This window comes from Zingiber officinale, chromosome 6A (assembly GCF_018446385.1).
Source record: "Zingiber officinale cultivar Zhangliang chromosome 6A, Zo_v1.1, whole genome shotgun sequence".
Taxonomy (NCBI): Eukaryota; Viridiplantae; Streptophyta; class Magnoliopsida; order Zingiberales; family Zingiberaceae; genus Zingiber; species Zingiber officinale.
In genome coordinates this window covers 143643665-143664597 of record NC_055997.1, presented here as the reverse complement: position 1 = coordinate 143664597, position 20933 = coordinate 143643665, and the positions used below count along the sequence as shown (strand labels likewise).

The following is a 20933-nucleotide window of genomic DNA, read 5'->3' as shown; positions in this document are numbered from 1 at the left end:
TGCTCTGGAGGATCAACTGGCAATAGGTATACTCTCCTGAGTGGAGTATGTAAGGACGCGTTCCCCGGTGAGGGAACTTTAAGCGTCGGTTCGACCTAGAGTTTCTACGAAACTCAAAGTCAGAATCGGACAGTCGGAGACTATCATATTTCTTATATTATATAATGTTTTATGCATGAACTAACTTTATTTTGAAGAAAATAAAGTTGCTGGAGAAAGCAGGTCCGAGCGCCCGAAACTGATCCATGTGCTCCGAGCTGGTCCGGGCGCCCGGAACCCAAAAGCTATCAAGAAGCTGACGTGGCACGGGCGGAGTGGCCGAGCCACGTGGTCTAGGCACCCAGAGGGGTTCCGGGCGCCTGGAATGGCCTATATAAGGAGCCTCGACTAGAAGCCTCAATACAACTCAACGAACAACTTCCGGTTCTTCGAGCTGCTCAGAAAACGCTTCCACGATGCCCGAAAGCTCCGACGACGATCCTTCTAGAAGAATTCCTCACAAGAGCTGTCGTTATTTTGTTTATTTCAAAAGCTATTGTACTACAATTGTAATTCTTTCTACTATTCCGAATTGATTAGTAATTGCCTATCGAAATCACTTTTATGTGCGGGCCTTGGAATAGGAGTCGCCTCAGGCTCCAAACCAAGTAAAAAATACTTGGTGTTTACATTTGCTTTGTTTACTTTTCCGTTGCGTTTACTCGAAAGTTTTTCGAAACGAAAGTGAAAGACGCGAGCACTATTCCCCCCCCCCCCCCCCCCCCCTCTAGCGCTTTCGATCCAACAGGTATTACTATGGGTGATTGTGAGATGGTTTTGTGTTTAATTGAGTTAATCAGATTTTGTTTAAGTTATGAATTGGTTGGATTAATTTAGATCATGTGATATTAATTTTAAGTTAATTGGGTTAATTGATTTGGTTAATTGAGTTAATTGATTGGGTTAATCAGATTAGGTTAATTGGGTTAATTGATTAGGTTAATTGAGTTAATCAGATTAGGTTAATTGAATTAATCAGATTAGGTTAATTGGTTAGGTTAATTGATTGGTTAATTAATTAATTAAGTTCAGTAATTAGGTTAACTCTAAATTTTACCTAAGTCCATCTCACCCTTTTCTAAATTAGCAATCAGGGAACCTTATAAGTTTTTGTAAGATGATTAATTTAATCTTTGATTTAGGCTATCATCTAAGGATTAATTTACATTTGAGTTAAACTCAGGTTTTTCAATCAGTCAATTAAATATTCATTTCAAATATTGGCTTCTAGGCTGTGGCGATGCACTAGGCCTTCTTGGGTATGAGATCATCCACCACTTCTAGACAAAGCTTTTCAAAGAAATTGAACATTTAATTTTCCTTTTGAAACCCCTAGGTCTAACTAGTCAAATGTAAATCACGCCTAGGTCCTTATCTAGCCTAATTTAAGTATATATAAAAAACAATAAAGGTAATCATCAAACAAATCTATTTATTAATGAAAATAGTCTTTCTATTAGCTTCCTTTAGATCATAGCCTCGATAATGTCTATCAAGGTAGTGGACTTGATCCTTGGGGACCCAATATTGTCCAAGTCCAACTTGAATAACCAAGTTTGACTTAGGGACCCATGCTTGGACTATTTTTCTATTTGCTCTATTTACAAGGGATAAATAAGACTTGTATTTCTGTTTAGCCTTAAATCCAAGTCCGGATCGGTTGTAAACAGCTTGCTATTTTCCAAGAATCAGATCAAGATTCTTGGAACTCAAAGTGAACTGTTCCAACGTGTCTTTAAGTTCTTTAACTTGAATTTTCAAATTGGAATTTTCTTTCTCAAGTTGTTGGACTTGAGTTGAACTTCCAATTTGAACTGACTCAGTCAAAGGACTCAATTTAGTCTCCTCCTTAAGGATTGTTACCTTCTTTTGAAGTGACTTGACTCGAAGGTTGGATTTGGCTAATTTACGCATAAGATAATTCACTAAATTATGTAGTTTACTTAATTGAGAAATACTTATAGTGGGTTTAATCCCTTCAGAAATAGATACGGATCCGTGGCTTCGCTTGGACTCGATTTCTGATTCTCTCTCGGTTTCTGATTCTTCGAGTTGTTCCTAGGTTGTCAATGCGAGGAAGCTCATCTGTTCAAGTTCTTCGTTGGAGTCTTCTGACTCATTCCATGTTTCTTGTAGTGCTTTCTTCTTCCTTTGCTTCTTTGCTTCCTTTTGATTTGGACAGTTGGCTTTGATGTGTACCTTTTGGTTACAACCGTAGCAGGTAACTTAGAACTTTATTTTTGGACTGGCTTGCACTGTCTTGGACTGAATCACCTTCTTGATGCCCTTCTTTGTGAATCCTCTCTTTTTGTAGAGTTTACGTAATAGGTTGACGATCTCGGCTGTGATCTCGTCGTCGTCATCTTCTGAGTCTGATTAATCTTCAGACTCAGGTTCGGTTCTGCGCTTTACTTTTGGTTCCCGGGTTTTGCTTGTACCTGTAACCAAAGCAATACCTTTCTCAGCTAGTCGTATATTAGTCTGTTCGTGCAATTCAAATTATGAGAATAACTCATCTAACTTAATTGATGAAAGATCCTTGGATACTTTGTAAGCATCTACCATGGATGCCCACAAAGTATTCCACGGAAAGGCGTTGAGTGCGTACCTTATTACGTCTTTATTCTCTATCTTTTGTTTGATCCCATGGAGTCCGTTCAGTAGATCTTGTATCCGTGCATGAAGTTGGCTAGTCGTCTCACATTCCTGCATTTTTATGTTATATAACTTATTTAAAATTAGATCGCGCTTACTTACTTTCGTATCGGAGATGCCTTCGTGCAGCGTATCAGTGGTGCCTTCGTGTAGTTCGATCAGCTTCTTCCATAGTTCTTTGGCACTCGTGAACAGACCAACTCGGTTCAACCCCTCCCTTGTTAGGCCGCATTGAAGAGTACATGTAGCTTTGGCGTTGGCCTCAACCTTCTTTATTATACTTGCGTCCCAGTTCTCGCATGAAATTGGTTTTCCCATGTCGTCGAGTGGGAGTGTGATGTTGGTTTTGATGATCATCCACATCTCGAAGTGGGTTTGGAGGTAGGACTCCATTCGGCCCTTCCAGTAGTCGAAGTCTTCGGCGGAGAAGAGCGGCGGGCGGGCTGTGCTGTAGCTTTCTTGATAAGCCATTGTATAAAAGAAATCTCACAAAAAATGAAAAAAGCAAGAAACTTTGTTCCAAGATTTGGTCTTGGGTTAGTAGTATGGGATTAAGAAATTAATAAGCGAACTCAAGTGGTATTGCACCAACTTCGAGAAAAAACTCGATTGTGATAAAACCAAATCGGAAGACGACAATTTTATCGATTCTGATTGATTCCGAAAAATTGCTTGAATGGTGGTTTCACCAATTCGAAGCGACTCCGCTCTGATACCAATTGTTGAATTTAAAACGCTAGAGGGGAGGGAGGGTGAATAGAGCTCATGGCTATTTCGTTTGTTTCAGAAAACTCAAAGTAATCATAGAGGAATATAGAAATAAGTTAATAGCGCTCATGGCTATTTCGTTTGTTTCAGAAAACTCAAAGTAAATCATAGAGGAATATAGAAATAAGTTAAAAGCAATCGTTAACACTTTTGGTTACTTGGTTCGGAGTCTGTGTCGACTCCTACTCCAAGGCCCGCATGTGAGAGTGCTTTCGATGGGAAATCACTATAAGCTCGAGAATTTTTACAAACAAGTAAATACAAGTATTGAACTTTTAAAAGCTTATACCAACAATATAAGGATGATGGAAGTAGTCGCCGATTGTCGAAGTAGCAGAGCGTTCTTGAAGCGTTCGGAGCAGCGCACAAGAGCACAAGTTGTTATGTTTTCGGGTTGTCATCGAAGTGCTGCCCGAGGCTCCTTTTATAGCCTCTTTAGATCTGATCCAGATCCTCGAAACTCAGAATTAGGTTTGACCCGAAGTGGATCGGTCAACCAATCCCCATGTTCATCCAACTGATCAGATGATGTCCTCCTCATCTGATTCGATCACCCCGGCTTCAATCAGGTCAACTCTTATCCTCTGTTCGGTCGACCGATCCCTAGGTTCAGTCGATCGATCCCTCGCGAACCCGGTCTGTAATCTGAAATTCTGATCCTGTTGTACTAGGGTTTGATCGACCGATCTGGACATTCGGTCGACCGATCTGGCCATTCGGTCGACCGATCAAGGCTAAGTTCGTTCCTGCAGAATTGTTAGTTTCTTGCAAAATAGTGTTAGACAAATAGCAAATAATATCAAACAAATAAATTGACAGCCTTCGGACTGTCCGATTCTGACTTCGGATTTCCTCCGAAAATCCTAGGTCGAACTAACGCCTACTGTTCCCTCACCGGGGAACGCGTCTTCACATACTCCACTCAGGAGAGTTTACCTATTGCGGAGGACCGACTGGACTTTTGCTCAGCACCCGAGGCTTCCGGTCTTCATACTGGACATTCGCTCCATGACCCGCCCAAACTTCCACCTGGCCCGCGACCATCAGGATTTCAATGTAGAGTCCCCGACTCTAGGATTTTTGCTTGAAGCACTCGACCTGCCAAGACTTCCATCTAGGGTTACCACCCCTAGGACCTAGGGTTATCACCCCCTAAGATTTTTGACCTGCTTAACCGCAGCTAGGACTTTTGCCTAAGTACACTTAAGGTGCGTTTGGTTCAAGTTATCATGTATAACCTTAGTTATGTGATTATAAAGTAATCACGTAACCAAGATTATGGGGAATAAAATATAACCAAATGTTGTTTGGTTCGCTCTAGGTAATGTAACAAAAATTTATTTGTTTGAAAATTTTAATGAATAATGTAGTTTAATATTTTATTATATTAACCTCAAGTCTCAGTTACAAAACCAACTATACATAATAATAATAATAATATTATTATTATTATTATTTAAACTCTATGTTTTTTTCACATTTTTCTTTATTTTATATATTTTTTATTTTGTTTGTTTTTTTTATTTTTAAGTTTTTTCTACTGTTTTATTTTTAAAGTTTTTTTTACTTTTTTATTTTTAAGTTTTTTTTATTTTATATATTTTTTAAAGTTTTTTTTTACTTTTTTATTTATTTTTTTACGTATTTATTGTTTTTAAATTTTTTTTACATTTTTCTATTTTTTATTTTTTTAAATGTTTTTAAGGTTTTTTACTTTTTTTAAAAAAATTACGTTTTTCTATTTTTTTCTATTTTTATATTTTTTTATGTTTTTTTTATTTTTTTATGTTTTTTCTATTTTTTATTTTTTAAAATTTTTTTTATGGTTTTTATTTTTTTACATTTTTAAAATTTTTTAATTTATTTTATTTATATTTTTCTTTTTTTTTTTACGCTTTTCTTCTTTTGTCATATTTTTTTCTTATCCGAGGGTATTTTAGGTAAAAAAATTCGTTAATCCCGGAATAAAGAACAATCTTAATTTTCTAAGGTTTTCCGAATCCTGGTTGTCTGCCCCTTTTGCTGATGTGTCAGACATGAAACATTACTCGAGAATCATTGATTACCTAAGCCAAACAGGATTTTTGTTGATAACTTTAGATGGATAACCAAGGTTATCAAAAATAACTCCTAACCAAACACACCCTGACACTTTCCTGCAAATTCATTCAAATATGTTAAATCATAAATAATTTTAACTTTGAACCCTTTGCCATTATCAAAATTCAAGTTCGATCTTACGATGATTCCCGCACCAACATTATATATATATATATATATATAATTTTCTTATCTGATTGGTATACCTTTAGGATTTAAATGTTGAATTATAATATTAAGTAAAAAACAATAATTTCAAATCATAAAATCTTTTTAGATGTGTACATAATTTCCGTTGGACGTAAGGTCCTTAGCAAAGTATTCCTCTGTATATTTATTTCATACTCGTTATTCATACAATATTTAAATATTATTTAATTATATTTATTCGTTGCAGCTTGTGTATAATAAACTATTGCTTATAAATAAGATTTAGCAAAATGAAAAAAAAAAAAAGCAGGATCAATTAAAATAAGATGATTTTAAATACAATGAGCAAATGGAAATGAAATGAGTTAAAATGAAATCTAATAGAAAAGTCAGACCCCAATTGTAGGATTTAATTAGTTATTGTCCTATTATATTTTTTACCATGTTCACAAATATCATTTTAGTTTTATTATTATATCAACTATGATTATAACTGTTATAATATGTTAAAATAGCTTAATTTAATGTTTTTATTTAATATTATTATATCAAAATATTTATTATTAATTTAATTAAAAATATTTAATTTTGATCGAATTAATTTAAATATTGTTATACCATTTATGATAATAACTGCTATACCTTAATTCTGACATTGGGTTTTGATTAAGTTTGAAAATTTTAGATTAAATTCATAAAAAGTATTTTAATATAAGTGTATTTTAGGTGGAAATTTAAAGAAAATTAAAGTACTTTTATATAGCTACTCTAAAATAATTATAATTTTGAATGTCTTTTTGATATTTTTTTTAATACGATGCCTTTGGCTAAAATAAAAATAAGTGGATTACAATTATAGTATAAATGATAGATCAAGTCATCACAAAGCCTTTCCTTTCTTATTCGATGATAGGCACAATCAGTTCACCAGTATTATACTACTGAAGAATTAAACAACCCACCCGGTCCACCATAAGCAACATTCCAAGCACCACTGTCTGGATTAGGTCCAATAATTTGATAATATTTGTCGGGTACATTCTGTAACCCACGCGCCCAGCCAATGCCCGGAGTGAAAGCATGCTGGTCATCCGCTATGTACGACACTGACATAAAATAGCTGGATTTACCAATCCCTTCTTCGGGAAAATAACCACTCCCCATGGGAGGAGACCCCTCATTGTTGGGCGAATACACTGAACCTCCAAAGTCTATCGCTTTTGATACATCTAAACTAGGTAAAACCTCCTTTGGCCAATATCCAATATTCTGATCCTCCATTGACAACCACCAGTGACCAAGTTTAGGATCCTGTATCCATTATATATTCAACATATATACGTTTAAAAATAAATACAATCATTCAGTAATTCAGTATATAAATACCTTATATATAAATAAACAAATAACACTACCTTTCGTATTTCAAAGCTGAAGTATGCTTGTTTGCCTCCGTACGTAGAAAGGTCGCTACCAGTGAAGGCATGTCCAGGTCCAAAGATTGCTGAAACTTGTATGAATCCTTTGCAAAGTAAGTTCATGCAGCCCGTCTTGTGATTGTCGATCTAAATATATACATTATCAAGTGTGAGGTATATACTTAAACACTTAAAAAAAGAGGTAGTTTAGTTGTTTTTAGAGTATATACTTACTGTAAAATAAGTGAAAAAACGAGTTAACTTATCGTCATATAGCTTAGGAATAACCTGAAACAATAAAAAAAAGAGAAATTAGATGAGAAATATATATGCATGCGTGCATATGAATGTATATCAAGATAACTTACGTGCCATCCGGTTTGAATAAAATTCAGGCTTTCTTCAGGACCATCGACGTCGCCGTACATCCATACCTGATTTGTAGTGGTTTGATCTGGCCCCACATTTGGGAGTGCCCACGCAGTGAGACCACATTGAAAGCCATGGAAACGAGCTCTAACGCTCTGCATTATCGCAAATTGCACTCACAAATGCAACTGGATTATCATCAATTAATTTAATTAAGGAATTAACTGCTGGAACTCTACTTTTGTGATGGTATTTGTGAGTTTTTTCTACTTACATAACTCTTGTCTGAAGAATCAAGAACACCATAACTAGAGCCATAGTTCCTGAAGTATTTGGGTAGTTCTTTAGCCATGATTAGTTCTTCTTTTCGAGTTCGTCGAATGATAACAGTTCCTGGAGGGCAAGTATCGTTGAAGCCTGGATCTATAGGTGGTTTAAATTTTTCATCCATAGTCACATTGCTCTTCGTTAGAAAACTTGGTCGTATCTGCAAACACACATATATAAATTAATTAAGTAAATCTATTTTGTTGGCTAGTGTAAAAAATCATGTGTATAATTAAATACCTGTAGCTTATGATTTTTCAGAACAGGATTATCGAATGCAGGTTGTTTGTATATTTCGATGCAGTCAAAAAGATCCCCAGTGAAGGACTGCAGCAGCGAAGTAAACATAAAAAAACAACAAAATTATATATCATCAATATGGCAAATAATATTATCAAAATGAATTGACTGATATACCTTTAGGGTTTTGACCGGGGGTTTGTTGAGGCTTTGGAGTTCTTTCTCTATCTCCAGGTCTTCTTCCTCAGTCAAGGGGATGTTTCTTCCTTCAATTGAACAAAGCAAAAGAGAGAAGAGCAATACCAAGTAAATCAGGCACATTAATGACGCCATGATGAAATGATTTTGTTCCTTTCTTCTCGTGTGTTTGCATATCTTTTTATATTAAAAATTTAAAACCGAAATAAATTACAAGTTAATATGTACTAAATATCAGCTTAGATCCTCTGGTCCACAAAATGTGGACTAGAGGATGAGCCACTCTCCGGTGGAGGGTGATGGCCCCTACTTATTTTACATGTGGGGGCATCACTCTCTTTGGTCCGTGTTTTGTGGACCAAAGGATTCGTGCTCATTAAATATAGACTATATATATATATATATATGACATATTTTGTGTAAATACAAGACAAAATTCTATATGTGTATCATTAAATTAATTGATTGATTACTTATAATTACAGAACTATAACAAGCAATAAATTTATTTATAAATATTGGATGCTAAAAATATAGTTGTAAGGATAAAATTATCTAATTATTCATACAATATTTAGATATTATTTAATTATATTTATTCGGGCAGCTGGTTTATAATAAACTATTGCTTAAAATTAAGATTATGCCAAAAAATAGGATCAATTAAAATAAGAGGATTTTATATACAATGAGCAAATGTGAAGTCATTACTTGAAGGATTTAATTAGTTATTGCCCTATTATATATATTTTTTAACTCACAAATATATATATATGAAATATTATCATATCAATATATTTATTATTAATTTAGTTTAAAATATTTAAATTTGATCAATATAATTTCAATATTGTTATAGCATTTATGATAATAAATGCTAGAACTTAAGACATTGTGTTAGAGCAATTTAATGTAGACGTGATTTTGATTAAGTTTGAATAATTTAGATTAAATTAAAAAAATCAATATAAGTGTATTTTACGTGGTAATTTAAATAAAATTAAAGTCTTTTATATAGCTACTCTAAAATAATTATATTTTTGAGTGTCTTTTTGATATATTAATGTTAAATGGCTAGAATCTGATTAGCTATAATAGGTTTTTTTTATAATTTTTAGGGTCATTGTTAAGGGTATCTAATTAATATCATATTTTATGAGTCAACTATATTCTTTCTAAACATATTTTAATATTTAGTTTTTAAAAATAATACCTAATTAATTTTTATTAATAATAATTAATTAATTTTTTTTAATTAAATAAATTTATTTTCTAGTTGACAAGTTGGCTAGTAAGATTTATTATCCTACTTTTTAATAGAATGCTTTTGGGAAAAATAAAAAGAAGTGCACTGTTTTCAAATTGAGTGGCATGCACCATTATCCATAACACCAAACATAAAAAAGTTCATTATAATTAGTATCCGATGTCAGGTTTTAATAGGTTTGTGAGAGTTTGTAAAATCAAAATAGTTGAATAAAAAGGTTTAACCATGGTAGAGGTAAAATTTGATATTTGTAATTTAAAAATAGTAGTGAAAATGTAAATATGTTTTTTTAACTTAAATATGTAGCATTATCTTGTAATTTATGTAACATGTATGAATTCACGCAACATGTTATAAATTGGATAAAAAAAAATCACTTAGAACTCTAATCATTAGAGATCTTTAAATAAAATTTTATAATATTATGTGACATATTGGAAGTATAAAAAAAAAGTTCATTTAGAACTCTAACTATTGAAGATGCCTTAGAGATGGAGCCCCCAAGGTATAGAGTAAACGGTAGGTATATGACATTTCTGGTATAATGGCCAGGGGTCGATTCTCAGGAACTGACGACTTGGAGTTTACCTCACTATGTGCCTGACGTCTATGTACCTGCACGTACCTCCATATCCATAGGACGGACACTAGGGATCCGTTAATATAACGAATCTATATATTTTTTTTAGATGGAGCCAATGATTAATAACAAAATATTATTGCATATTTGACATTTTAAAATGAATTATTTTACCTGTGAATGATTTTAGCAATAAAGTTAATTTTATAAATTATTTAATTATAATATTTTATTTATAGTGAGTAATAATTCCTTTCTTTTATATAAAATTGTTAACAAATTATTATTTTAAAAATAAATATAAAAATATAAATAATTATACTTAAATTAAATTCATAAGTTAATTAAATATTAAATGAAAAAAATAAATTAATTAAATTAAAAAAATAAATTAATTAATATATTAATTAAAAATTATAAATAAATTAAATCAAGATCATAATTAATTAAAATATTAAATGAATATTATATATAGATATTAAATAAAAATATATAAATAAAAATATATGATTTGTAATGAGGACCATATAAAAGTTGTATAGAGATTTTTTAATTACGGAGAGAATAATATATTTTTATATTGTTGATGTAACATTGATAAAATATTTTGGGAATTACAAAAAACCTTATTTAGGAATTTAAGCCTTGGAGATATCCTAAGAGCATCCATGAGAACTCTCTCGTTATCACATCCATATCAAAAATAAAAACCTCCATACATTTTTCATTATCAAAGAAATCTTTCAACAATTCTTTTATTGATCCTAACGTTTTTTTATTATATTTTATCTTATATATAATTAAAAATTCCTACACCATACATCTTTCCCTTAATTTAAAAACCTCTCCACTAATAAATTTAAATTAAAAATTCATTATATATATATAGCCAACGTTTGTAATTATATCAATAATAGGTAAAAACATGTCTCCATGGATAACGAGTTAAAAAAATCTTTCTCACCTCTTAGCTAATTTAGCAATTTAGCAGTATGTTATAAGTTAATCCTCTGAGTTATCTCCCTTTGAATAACTTAAGATGGGACTATGAAAAATACCTAAATAAATATAATAATCTTTTTACTATAATTATAGATACAAATAGTATAATTAACTAACTAGCCAGCAACCAACGCACCTGGTCCACCATCGATGTCTCCCATCTTCCATACTTGATTTGCAGAAGCTTGATCTGGCCCCAAAATTGGGAGTGACCACGTAGTGATCTTTGATTGAAAGCCATGGAAACGACCGTTTTGACTGTGCGCTCTCGCATACTGCACAAACAAATTCAACAGGATTATGATTCAATTAAATTAAGAAATTTTGACTATTGGAACTCTACCTTTGTGATGATATCTGAGGAGTTTTTGCTACTTACATGCTGGCCCGAAGAATCAAGAACACGATATCTAGAACCTAGTTTCTCAAGTATTTGGGTAGTTCTTTCACCATGATTAGATCTTTTTTTTCAAGTTCGACGAATGATAACAGTTACTGGAGGACAAGTAGTTCTTTCTATAACTTTAGCTTCTTCCTCAATTAAGGAACGCTTCTTCCTTCAATTGAACAAAGCAAAAGAGAGAAGAGCAATGACAAGTAAATTAGGCACATTGATGCCATGATTATAATCTATTTTGCTCCTTCTCATGTGCATATATCTATTTATATTATAAGAATTCTAAAACCAAAATAAATGTCAGGTTAATATTATATATATATATATATATATATATATATATATATATATATATATATATATAAAAGAATTTGATGTCTGTGCGCCTGTACAATGCACGACTGTGCGCGTACAGAATATCACTGGTTTTAATTTTTTTTTTTAATTTTTGAATTAAAAAAAATAATTAAAATATTTTTTTAAAATTTTATTTCTAGGGTTCAGACTTTGGGTTATAATATCAAATCTATTTTTTTTTAGATTTTACCTTTAGGGTTCAGACTTTGGGTTATAGTATTAAAATTATTTTCTTTTTTTATATTTTACCTCTAGGGTTCAGACTTTGGGTTATAGTATCAAAGCTATTTAGGGTTCAGGCTTTGGGTTATAGTATCAAAGCTATTTTTTTTTTAGATTTTACCTTTAGGGTTCAAACTTCCCAATTAGATTAATAGTGTTTGGTTTTAAAAAAAAATAAAATAAAATTAATTTAAGTATTTATTGAGTATTGTAATATGTTGAGGGGATATATTAATGTATTAGAAATTTATATAAGAAAATGTTATTTTTTTTAAATGATTTTTTTTATTTAAAATATTAAAAAAATAAAAAAAATAAAATAAACAAAGGTATTAATTCATCTCCTGCGCGACGCGCACAGTCACGCACAGTGCGCATCGCGCAGGAGATCAAATATATATATATATATATATATATATATATATATATATATATATATATACGGAAATATTACCCTGTGGCATACATCCGTGCGGATCGGTGCGGTGGATCAATCCACTGATCGATTCAGCCCCGCTGGATCGATCAGTGGATCGATCTAGCAGGCGCGAGAAGACGAAGCGGGCCAGAATCGGCCGCAACGCTAGCAGACGAAGCGCCGCTGATTTTGGCTGCGATCTGGCCGGATCGTGACTGGATTCCAGCCAGATGGCGGTCGGAATTCGGCCGTTTCGTGGACAAAATCGGCCGCGACGCTAGCAGACGTAGCACTGCCGATTCTAGCCGCGATTCGGCCAGAATCCGGTCGCGATCCGGATGCCGACGACGGTGGAAGGGCGTAACTGGCACGACAAGCGCGAGAAGACAAGCGGGATTGAATCGATCAGTGGATTGATTCATCACTAATTTTGATGCGCGCCGCACCAAACCGCACGGAGCGTGTTGTAGGAGATCTTCTCTCTCTCTCTCTCTCTCTCTCTCTCTCTATATATATATATATATATATGATCCTGCCCGAAAATCGAGTCGACGGACGTTGGGGAGAGGGCGCTCACGTTGACTGGATGTATACTGAATATGACGTGGGCCTCCGACGAGCTAAGCCTGCAACCACAAGTTGTTAGTGCCGAGTCAGGGAGGGGTTCTCCGGCGATGGCCCTTCGACGCTCAAGTCAGTCACCAGCGGCAAGCGAATGAAGAGAAAAGAGCAGCAGCGTAACTGTAGCTACTGTAGGAGTGAACATACCTCCGTCGAAGCCTGTGTGTCCTTATATAGGGCTCTCGAGAGGCACGTGCACGCTTCCCAAGACATGCACGTTTCTCAAAACATATCTGGAAAGGACGTGCCAGAAAAGCGTGTCTGACGTCATACCTTAACAACCCGAGCATATTCCTGATGTGACAGTGGAAGCTTCCACCGGATGATTCTCCGTCTGACCATGCCGCCAACCATGCCGCCCGTCAGTGACACTGGTCCCTAGGAAAATATCGCCAATTGCTCCTTTTGTCCGTTATTGGGCCGAGCGGGAGAGCCACTGTTGACCTCCGCAAGTGTATGGAAATGTCGCAAGTAATAATAAAAGATATTGAATCCACAGGGACTGGAATAAGCACTAAAGATGACTCAAAGCGAGTTAGCTAAACAACCAATCAATTGATTTACAAAGTCTAAGTGTAACTATGAAATGTAAACAAAGAAATGAAAGAATAAGAAACAAGAATAAGGGCAATGATAAATGTATGTTATAGGAGTTTTGGTTTCTTTGTAATGTTATTCAATGTAATGATCTACCAAATCTTATTTCTCAATTGTCCATCATTTATATAAGGTTGTTAGTTCCCTCTTGCAATAGACAATCAGCCTAGCACTGAAATATATCTAAATTCGATCAATTAGGAATGAACCCTATGTTGTCCTTACACGGGCTTGTCTGTCACGTGCGTCCCTCGGAAAATTAACATAGAAATCCACTACTTCTCAACTTCATAAAGATATAAAGATTAATACATCCAATCTATCCTACCATCTTGAAATACCTAATTTCTCTATCAAGATTACCTCTCAAACGTCCTTACACGGGCATGTTCTTGTCACGAGCGTCCCTCGAAAAATTAAAAGAGAAGCAATTCATACAAGATCCATAAGATATTCAAACATTTAATCAAGCATGGTAATTAAGCCCTAATCACAACAATCCACACAAGAAAGAATAGATACAAAACAGGGCAAAATCATAGAAATAGGAATCTTGGCAAATCCACAAGAGTTTACATCAAATATTCATTACAAATACTCCCTCCATCCTAGAATAAGAGATCTAATCCATGGAACAAGGAAAGAATCCAAAAGAAGAAGAAAAGATAAACATCTTGATCCCCAAATCCAAGAAAGAAAGGGAAGAAAAGCTTATCTACGATGAAGAACCGTCTTCGGATCCAATCCTCGCTCCCCGGAGTCGAAACGTTGAAGATCCACCCTTAGAATCGCCGGAATCCCTCCAAGAAGGTGGAGGAATGCCCAAATCTTGAATTCCCCCCAAAAGGGAGAAGATCCCCCTTCAAATCTTGAAGAAACCTTTATATAGAGGTGAGGTTCGGGCACCACACGGCCACAAGGCATGGCCGTGTGAGGTTCACACGACCAGAGCCATTTCCTTCTCTGCCGACCTTACACGGCCATGTGTGGTACACGGTCGTGACTTGCTTCTGCCAACGCTCCCCTTGCACGGCCGTGTAGATCTACACGGCCTGCACTGGCTCCACCTCTGGAAACCTGGCACGGTCGTGTGGTGTACACGGCCAGGACCCTCTTGCTCACTAGAAATCCTGCACGACCGTGTGAGGTACACGACCAGGGCCTTCTTGGTCTCTGGAAATCTCATATGGTCGTGTGGTGTACACGGTCAGGGCTCCATCTAGCTTCAAATCTTTACACGACCGTGTGAGGTTCACACGGCCTGGGCAACATCCCATGGCAGGGTCGTGTGAGGTACAAGAATGATTCCTTCCTCCTTTTCTTCGCTTGCGGATTTGGCTTTAAACACGAAACCTTCACCAATTTCGACTCCTGTGTACAGAAAATGCACAAAAGCGGAACTCCGATCAAAAAGAGTAAATATGCTAAAAGGAAAGTTGGAAGTATAAAAATACGTAGACAAAGCATGTGCAAAATATGTGAATGTGCGTCAAAACATGCTAAACAAGTGTATACAATGTACGTACATCACACCCCCAGACTTAAACCTTTGCTTGTCCTCAAGCAAAATGCTGTAATCTAAATTCATATGTTCTACAATGCTCTTATATCCCTAATGCATTCTCCTAACTCTAACAAAAAGTTTCATTAGTAAGCATGATCATGAAAATAATTTAAGTTTGGCTCAAGCATAAGTACCTTCTGCATAATGCAAATAAAACAACTCAAAACTCTTCAAGTTTCAATCTATGTCCTAGTCAAATCGTCATCAAGTTTGAATTCCTAATGTTTCCAGTGATAGACAAGTAACCAGTGATAGACACTTACTTGCCACACACTTGGTTCATATTCCTCAATCAACCCAAGGTCTCAAAGGCGTGCTCAATCTCAAGAGAAGTTAAGCAGTCATTTCCCTAGTAACCTAACTCGGTCTCAAAGGGGTGACTAGCTAGATTCCACTCACGACAACTATTTTTTATATCCTTTATTCACTTTTTTTTCTTTGCTTTTTTTCACACTTTTTTTCATAAGTATTTGCATTGTGCAAATCTTATTCACAAGTGTACTTTTAGCACAAATGTTGGGATATTTTAATTTTTCCAAATGAGCTTATATGAGTTGAGCCTCATCCAGTAACCAAAATGAAGTTTGAGAAATCACCATGGAAACCAAGTACTAAACAAACAAGATGAATCATGACTATTTCAATGAAATCAACCATTCAAGCATCAAGTATAGGTGTAGTGAAGATAAGATCCTTAAGGTCAAGCCAAGACTAAAACTTATCTCCATAAGATACTTAGCTTATTTCATGCTACCTAAGATAGAGAAAAGAGGTACATTAAGCATACTACTAGCATCACTTAAAACATCATGAATCTAGATAATGAACGTGCTAACATTTAATTTTGAAGACAATTAAAGCATATAAGTGAAGTTTTGATGTTCTCAAGATATATGCCACAAGATTTTTCAAAAGATAGTCAAGTGACTATCAAAACAAGCAGTCAAAGCAAGACAATCAAAATAAAGTGCAGAACAAAAACTAAACATGCAGAAAACAAGCAAAAATTGAAAACTAAAATGCAAAAAGAAAAATCAGGTTCGACACCCCCCGAGTTAAACTTTTCATCATCCCGATGAAATCAATATGGTGGAGGAGGTGGAGGAGGATGAGGAAAAGATGCCTACGACGTGATTGGCCAATGGGAAAGCTAGGGAAACCTGGAGTTTCGCTCAGGATTATATGATACTCAAACAAAGCATCTACTTGTTGGCTAGTGACACTCATGCTTTGCATAAAATCTCTCATTCTAGCTTGATCCATATCATAATCCTGGACAAATTCAGCCACTTGACCTTGAAAATTCCTCGTGGATTGAAAGTGCTCTTGTACTTCTCTAATCTGATTATCTGATAAAGAGAAGCTACCTTCCAACATTCTTCGTTGGGCATCATGTTTCTCATGAAGCGATTCTAGAGAAGTACGAAAATCAAAAAAGTCAAAACTGGAAGAACCCGTACCATAGGCAAAAGAATACCTAGCAGGATTCGGGTATCCAGAAGGCTGCAGGTATCCAGATGTCGAGGGCTCAATGTGTGGCTCTGTGTCTCCAGATATAGAGGGGACATTTTCGGGGTCTACATCAGTGATTACCCAATTAGCTGGGTTGCGAATTGAAGTTCAATTAGGACAAGGAAGAGGTAAAGGAAAACCATTCCTCCTAGGAAATGCGAAACTGTTCTCATCCCGAATAATCATTTTCATAGCAAGACATGCATCCATGTCGATCATATCATTGCCATGAATAACTTCCAACCCGTCTAAATCAAGTTCCAAGTTAATTGCTATTTGAGTAATCAACCCACCACGAACTATTGATCCCGAAGACGCCCTCGCAGCTCTCACTAAGGTTTGCAGAAAATGAAAACTGGAATCAAAATCGACCTTATGCAACATAGCCCATAGAGCATAGAGTTCTACTTTCTTAACGATTCCATCACTTTCCCCTCTACCAAAAATAGTTTTGCTCATGACTCGATGTAAATATCTAAAAATAGGGTTTTGCATGTGAGAAGCCTTGACTCTAAAGGGCTCATAGGGATGATCTAATCCGGTGATAGAATTTCAAAAATTGTTCCAATTAAACCTAGAGTCAAACCTCCGAGAGCTACCAAAAGATAATCCAAAACAAGTGTTAAAATCACTAAATGCCCATTGAAATTAATGATTCATTATTCTAAAGGTTATCTTGCCAACATAATCATCCTCATTGGCAAAATGGGCATCTAGTGAACTTAGAAATGCCAAAACAAGGCGAGGATAAGTAGGTAGATGTGTGTACAACATATCACTCCAGTATAGGAACCCAATCATCCAATCTACATCGTCTCTAATTCCCATCATATCTAAAACAGTTGGGTCCATATACCTAGTACACACGATCTTTCTATTGACAAGAATTACAAATCTAGTTATTTGACCATCATTTCTAAACACAATATTGAATTCGTTGTCATTACCTTCGTTGCGTGAGGTCCTCTTTCCTTTGCCTTACACCAGTTGTTTCCCTTTGGATGGCTCTTTCCCTTTGTCTCCACCACTAGATCCACCACCACCCTTGCGAAGTCTCTTCAATAGGTTGGACATATTGTCAAGTTTGAATGGGGAAAGGTATTGTTTTTGGTTGGAGGAACTAGATCTTGAAGAAATAGATCTTAGGGTTATGAAAGTGGAGATATTGGATCTAGGAGAAGAGAAGGATCTAGATCTAGATGAAGTTTGTGGAAAAGAAAGGATTTTAGGTCTAGATCTGAAAAGGTTTGGAAGAAAGGTTGAAGAAGAGAGGAATTTTAGAGGGAAGAGGGTGTTGAGATGAGGAGGATGTGTGGGGGGCACGACCTGGATCTGGCCGTGTATAGGAGACACGGCCTGAATAGGTTTCTCTACACGGGCCGTGTAGATCTACACGGCCCCTGCCTTCTCCTTCTTGGGTATCTTTGCACGGCCGTGTCTGGGACACGACCTCACCAGCCTCCTTCTCTGGAATCAGCACACGGCCGTGTCTAATGACACGGCCAGTGCATACTTCTAGACTGGTTCCTTCACATGGTCGTGTGTGAGACACGACCGAGAAGTTCTCCTCATCTAGATTCTTCACATGGCCGTGTCTGGGACACGACCATGCACCTTTTCTTCTCTAGAGACTCCACATGGCCGTGTCATATAGACACGACCCAAGCATCTCCCTTCTCTGCACCATAAGCCTGGCCGTGTACAACACACGACCATGCTCTGTTTTGCTCTAATTGATGCTTCTCCTCCTTTCTAGCTCTTCCAACACTTCCATGCCCATGAAGAAGTCATGGCCAGCTCATGGAAGTGAAATTTCGACCTGAAAACAAAGCAAAAATCAAGTAAAAACACTACTAATGAACAATAGAAATATGGAATGAAACTAATTAAAAAGAACCCTTGGGTTGCCTCCCAAGAAGCCCTTGTTTAAGGTCTTTAGCTCGACCAATCTTGATTACTCCTCTCTTTTCCTTGCCCTTGGAGGGTAGACATATTTGTCATTTTTGTTGGGAGGTCTTCTCCCAACATCTCCCACCACATTATTCTCTTCATTTGGTGGCCTCCCATGAGGATGGAAGTTCCATTCTTCCAGTTTGTAAATGCTTGCCCTGCTACAAGCATTCAACAGAGAAGAGACATGGTTAGCGGCATTAGATAAATCATATTCCAACCGTTCCTTACCAATCACCAAAGATAGTTTATGGCTTTTAACATCTATAATAGCTCTTGCTGTAGCAAGGAATGGTCTTCCCAATATGATAGGGATTTTTGGGTCCTCCTCCATGTCTAACACAACAAAATCGGTGGGAATTATACTTCCACCTACTTCTACCGGCACATCTTCAACGATACCCATAGGATACCTACAGGAGTGATCAACAAGTTGTAGTATCATGGTAATAAGTTTAAAGTTTTTGAGACCTAATTTATTACAAATGGAATAAGGAATGAGGCTAACACTTGCCCCCAAATCACAAAAAGCTTTCTCAATAAATTCAGTTCCTATATTGCAAGGAATATAAAAGCTTCCAGGGTCTTTCAACTTTGGGGAAGTGTTCTTTTCAAAAAGAGCGCTGCATTCCTCTATAAGTGCAATGGTTTCTATATCTCCTTTCCTTCTCTTATTTGACATGATATCCTTCAGGAATTTGGCAAACTTAGGCATTTGAAGGATTGCATCAATGAGTGGTACTTCAACACATATTTCTTTTACCTTCTCCAAGAATTTGCCAAACTCTTCATCCTTCTTTAACATAATAAGTCTTTGAGGAAAAGGGACTGCTATACTTTGATGGTTAAGTGGAAGAGTCTCTTCAACCTTAATGGTACTCTCCTCATCAACTTGAATCTGATTTGGTGCTGGAGGAGAGAGCTCTTCTTCAGTGTGCATCCCTTTTGGAGCAGTCACTTGGGGATCTCCCAAGGTCCGTCCGCTCCTAAGCTCAATTCTATTGCAGTGCTCCATAGAATTGACATCAGGCTTGCCAGGTAATTGTCCTGGTGCTCTAGAAGATGAGGAAGCTAGTTGGGCAATTTGACTTTCCAGAATCTTTTGATGTCTATCAGAATTATCCATTCTCTGAGTAAGCTTTAAAATGTCTTGTTTCATTTCATTCTGAGTAGACATAATTTCTTCAAACATCTTTTCAATTTTAGACATAGGAAAGCCTTAAGAAGATTGTTGCTGAAAATTCTGCTGCTCGGACTGCAAATTAGGTCTTGCCCCCATAGATGGTCCTTGATCTTGATTATTTCTATAGGAAAAATTTGGATGACTTTTCCATCCAGGGTTGTAGGTATTTGAGTATGGGTTGTTCTGCCTTTAATTGAAACCCATGATTACATCACATTGCTCTAATTGATTGATTTGTGCAGTGATAGCTCCTAATGGGCATGAGTCATCTGAATGTTCAGAACTTCCACATACTTCATAAGAAGAAACAACGACATTGACCATATTTGAAATAACTCCCATATTCTCAAACCTTTTTGTAAGAGCATCCAGTTTTGCAGCCAATAAGGTCACTACATCAACATCAAATTTTCCTGATGCTTTTGTTGTTGGGTTCATACAAGTATAGCCACCACTTCTTTCATTAGCCCATTGATGGTGGTTTTGTGCTACACTTTCAATTATCTCCTCGGCTTCATCCAAGCTCTTATTCATAAATGCCCCTCCAGCAGCTGAATCAAGGGACATTTTTGTATGATAATTAATGACATTATAAAATGTATGTAGCACTAACCACCTTTCCAAACCATGGTGTGGGCATTGTCTGAGCATACTATTGTATCTATCCCAAGCTTCAAATAAAGATTCAGAGTCCGCTTGTTTAAAACTTGTAATAAGATTCCTCATATGAGCTGTTTTACTTGGAGGATAGAATTTGTTAAGGAATTGTTGCTCACATTGCTCCCATGTGGTGATGCTATTTGGAGCCAAAGAATTCAGCCATTGCTTGGCTCTATCTCTCAAAGAAAACCCAAATAATAGTAGGCGCACTGCCTCTGAAGGAACACCATTCATTTTCATTGTGTTGCATATTTCATAGAAGATTTCCAAACGTTGATTTGGGTCTTCATGCGGTCCTCCACCAAATTGATTTTACTGCACCATAGATATAATTGCAGA

The 20933-nt window shown here is 35.9% G+C and overlaps 2 protein-coding genes and 1 non-coding gene across 3 annotated transcripts; 1 reads left to right on the top strand and 2 right to left on the bottom strand.

Annotated features, from left to right (window-relative positions):
- Positions 1-2415: 2415 nt before the first annotated feature.
- Positions 2416-3057, bottom strand: LOC121995427. Its single transcript, XM_042549170.1, has 3 exons — positions 2797-3057; positions 2656-2745; positions 2416-2520 (listed from the first exon to the last, which is right to left on the bottom strand). The coding sequence occupies exons 1-3, from the start codon at positions 3055-3057 to the stop codon at positions 2416-2418; spliced, it is 456 nt and encodes a 151-aa protein (XP_042405104.1).
- A 3588-nt stretch (positions 3058-6645) lies between these two features.
- On the bottom strand, positions 6646-12467 carry LOC121995426. Its single transcript, XM_042549169.1, has 9 exons — positions 12459-12467; positions 11250-11388; positions 8244-8332; positions 8067-8153; positions 7774-7986; positions 7499-7654; positions 7365-7418; positions 7128-7277; positions 6646-7023 (listed from the first exon to the last, which is right to left on the bottom strand). Exons 1-9 carry the CDS (start codon positions 12465-12467, stop codon positions 6646-6648), a joined length of 1275 nt encoding a protein of 424 aa, XP_042405103.1.
- An 8089-nt stretch (positions 12468-20556) lies between these two features.
- Positions 20557-20662, top strand: LOC121998901. The gene has a single exon (XR_006116688.1). It is a non-coding gene; the product is annotated as a small nucleolar RNA R71 (small nucleolar RNA).
- Positions 20663-20933: the final 271 nt, after the last annotated feature.

Coding starts and splice junctions, on each gene's coding strand:
- LOC121995427 (XM_042549170.1), bottom strand. CDS start 3,057: ATGTGGATGATCATCAAAACCAACATCACACTCCCACTCGACGACATG. Junction 2,746..2,796: donor AAGGCATCTCCGATACGAAA/GTAAGTAAGCGC, acceptor ATAAAAATGCAG/GAATGTGAGACGACTAGCCA. Junction 2,521..2,655: donor AAAAGATAGAGAATAAAGAC/GTAATAAGGTAC, acceptor TTGCACGAACAG/ACTAATATACGACTAGCTGA.
- LOC121995426 (XM_042549169.1), bottom strand. Junction 8,333..11,249: donor AGACATCGATGGTGGACCAG/GTGCGTTGGTTG, acceptor GTTCAATTGAAG/GAAGAAACATCCCCTTGACT. Junction 7,655..7,773: donor ATTCTTCAGACAAGAGTTAT/GTAAGTAGAAAA, acceptor GCGATAATGCAG/AGCGTTAGAGCTCGTTTCCA.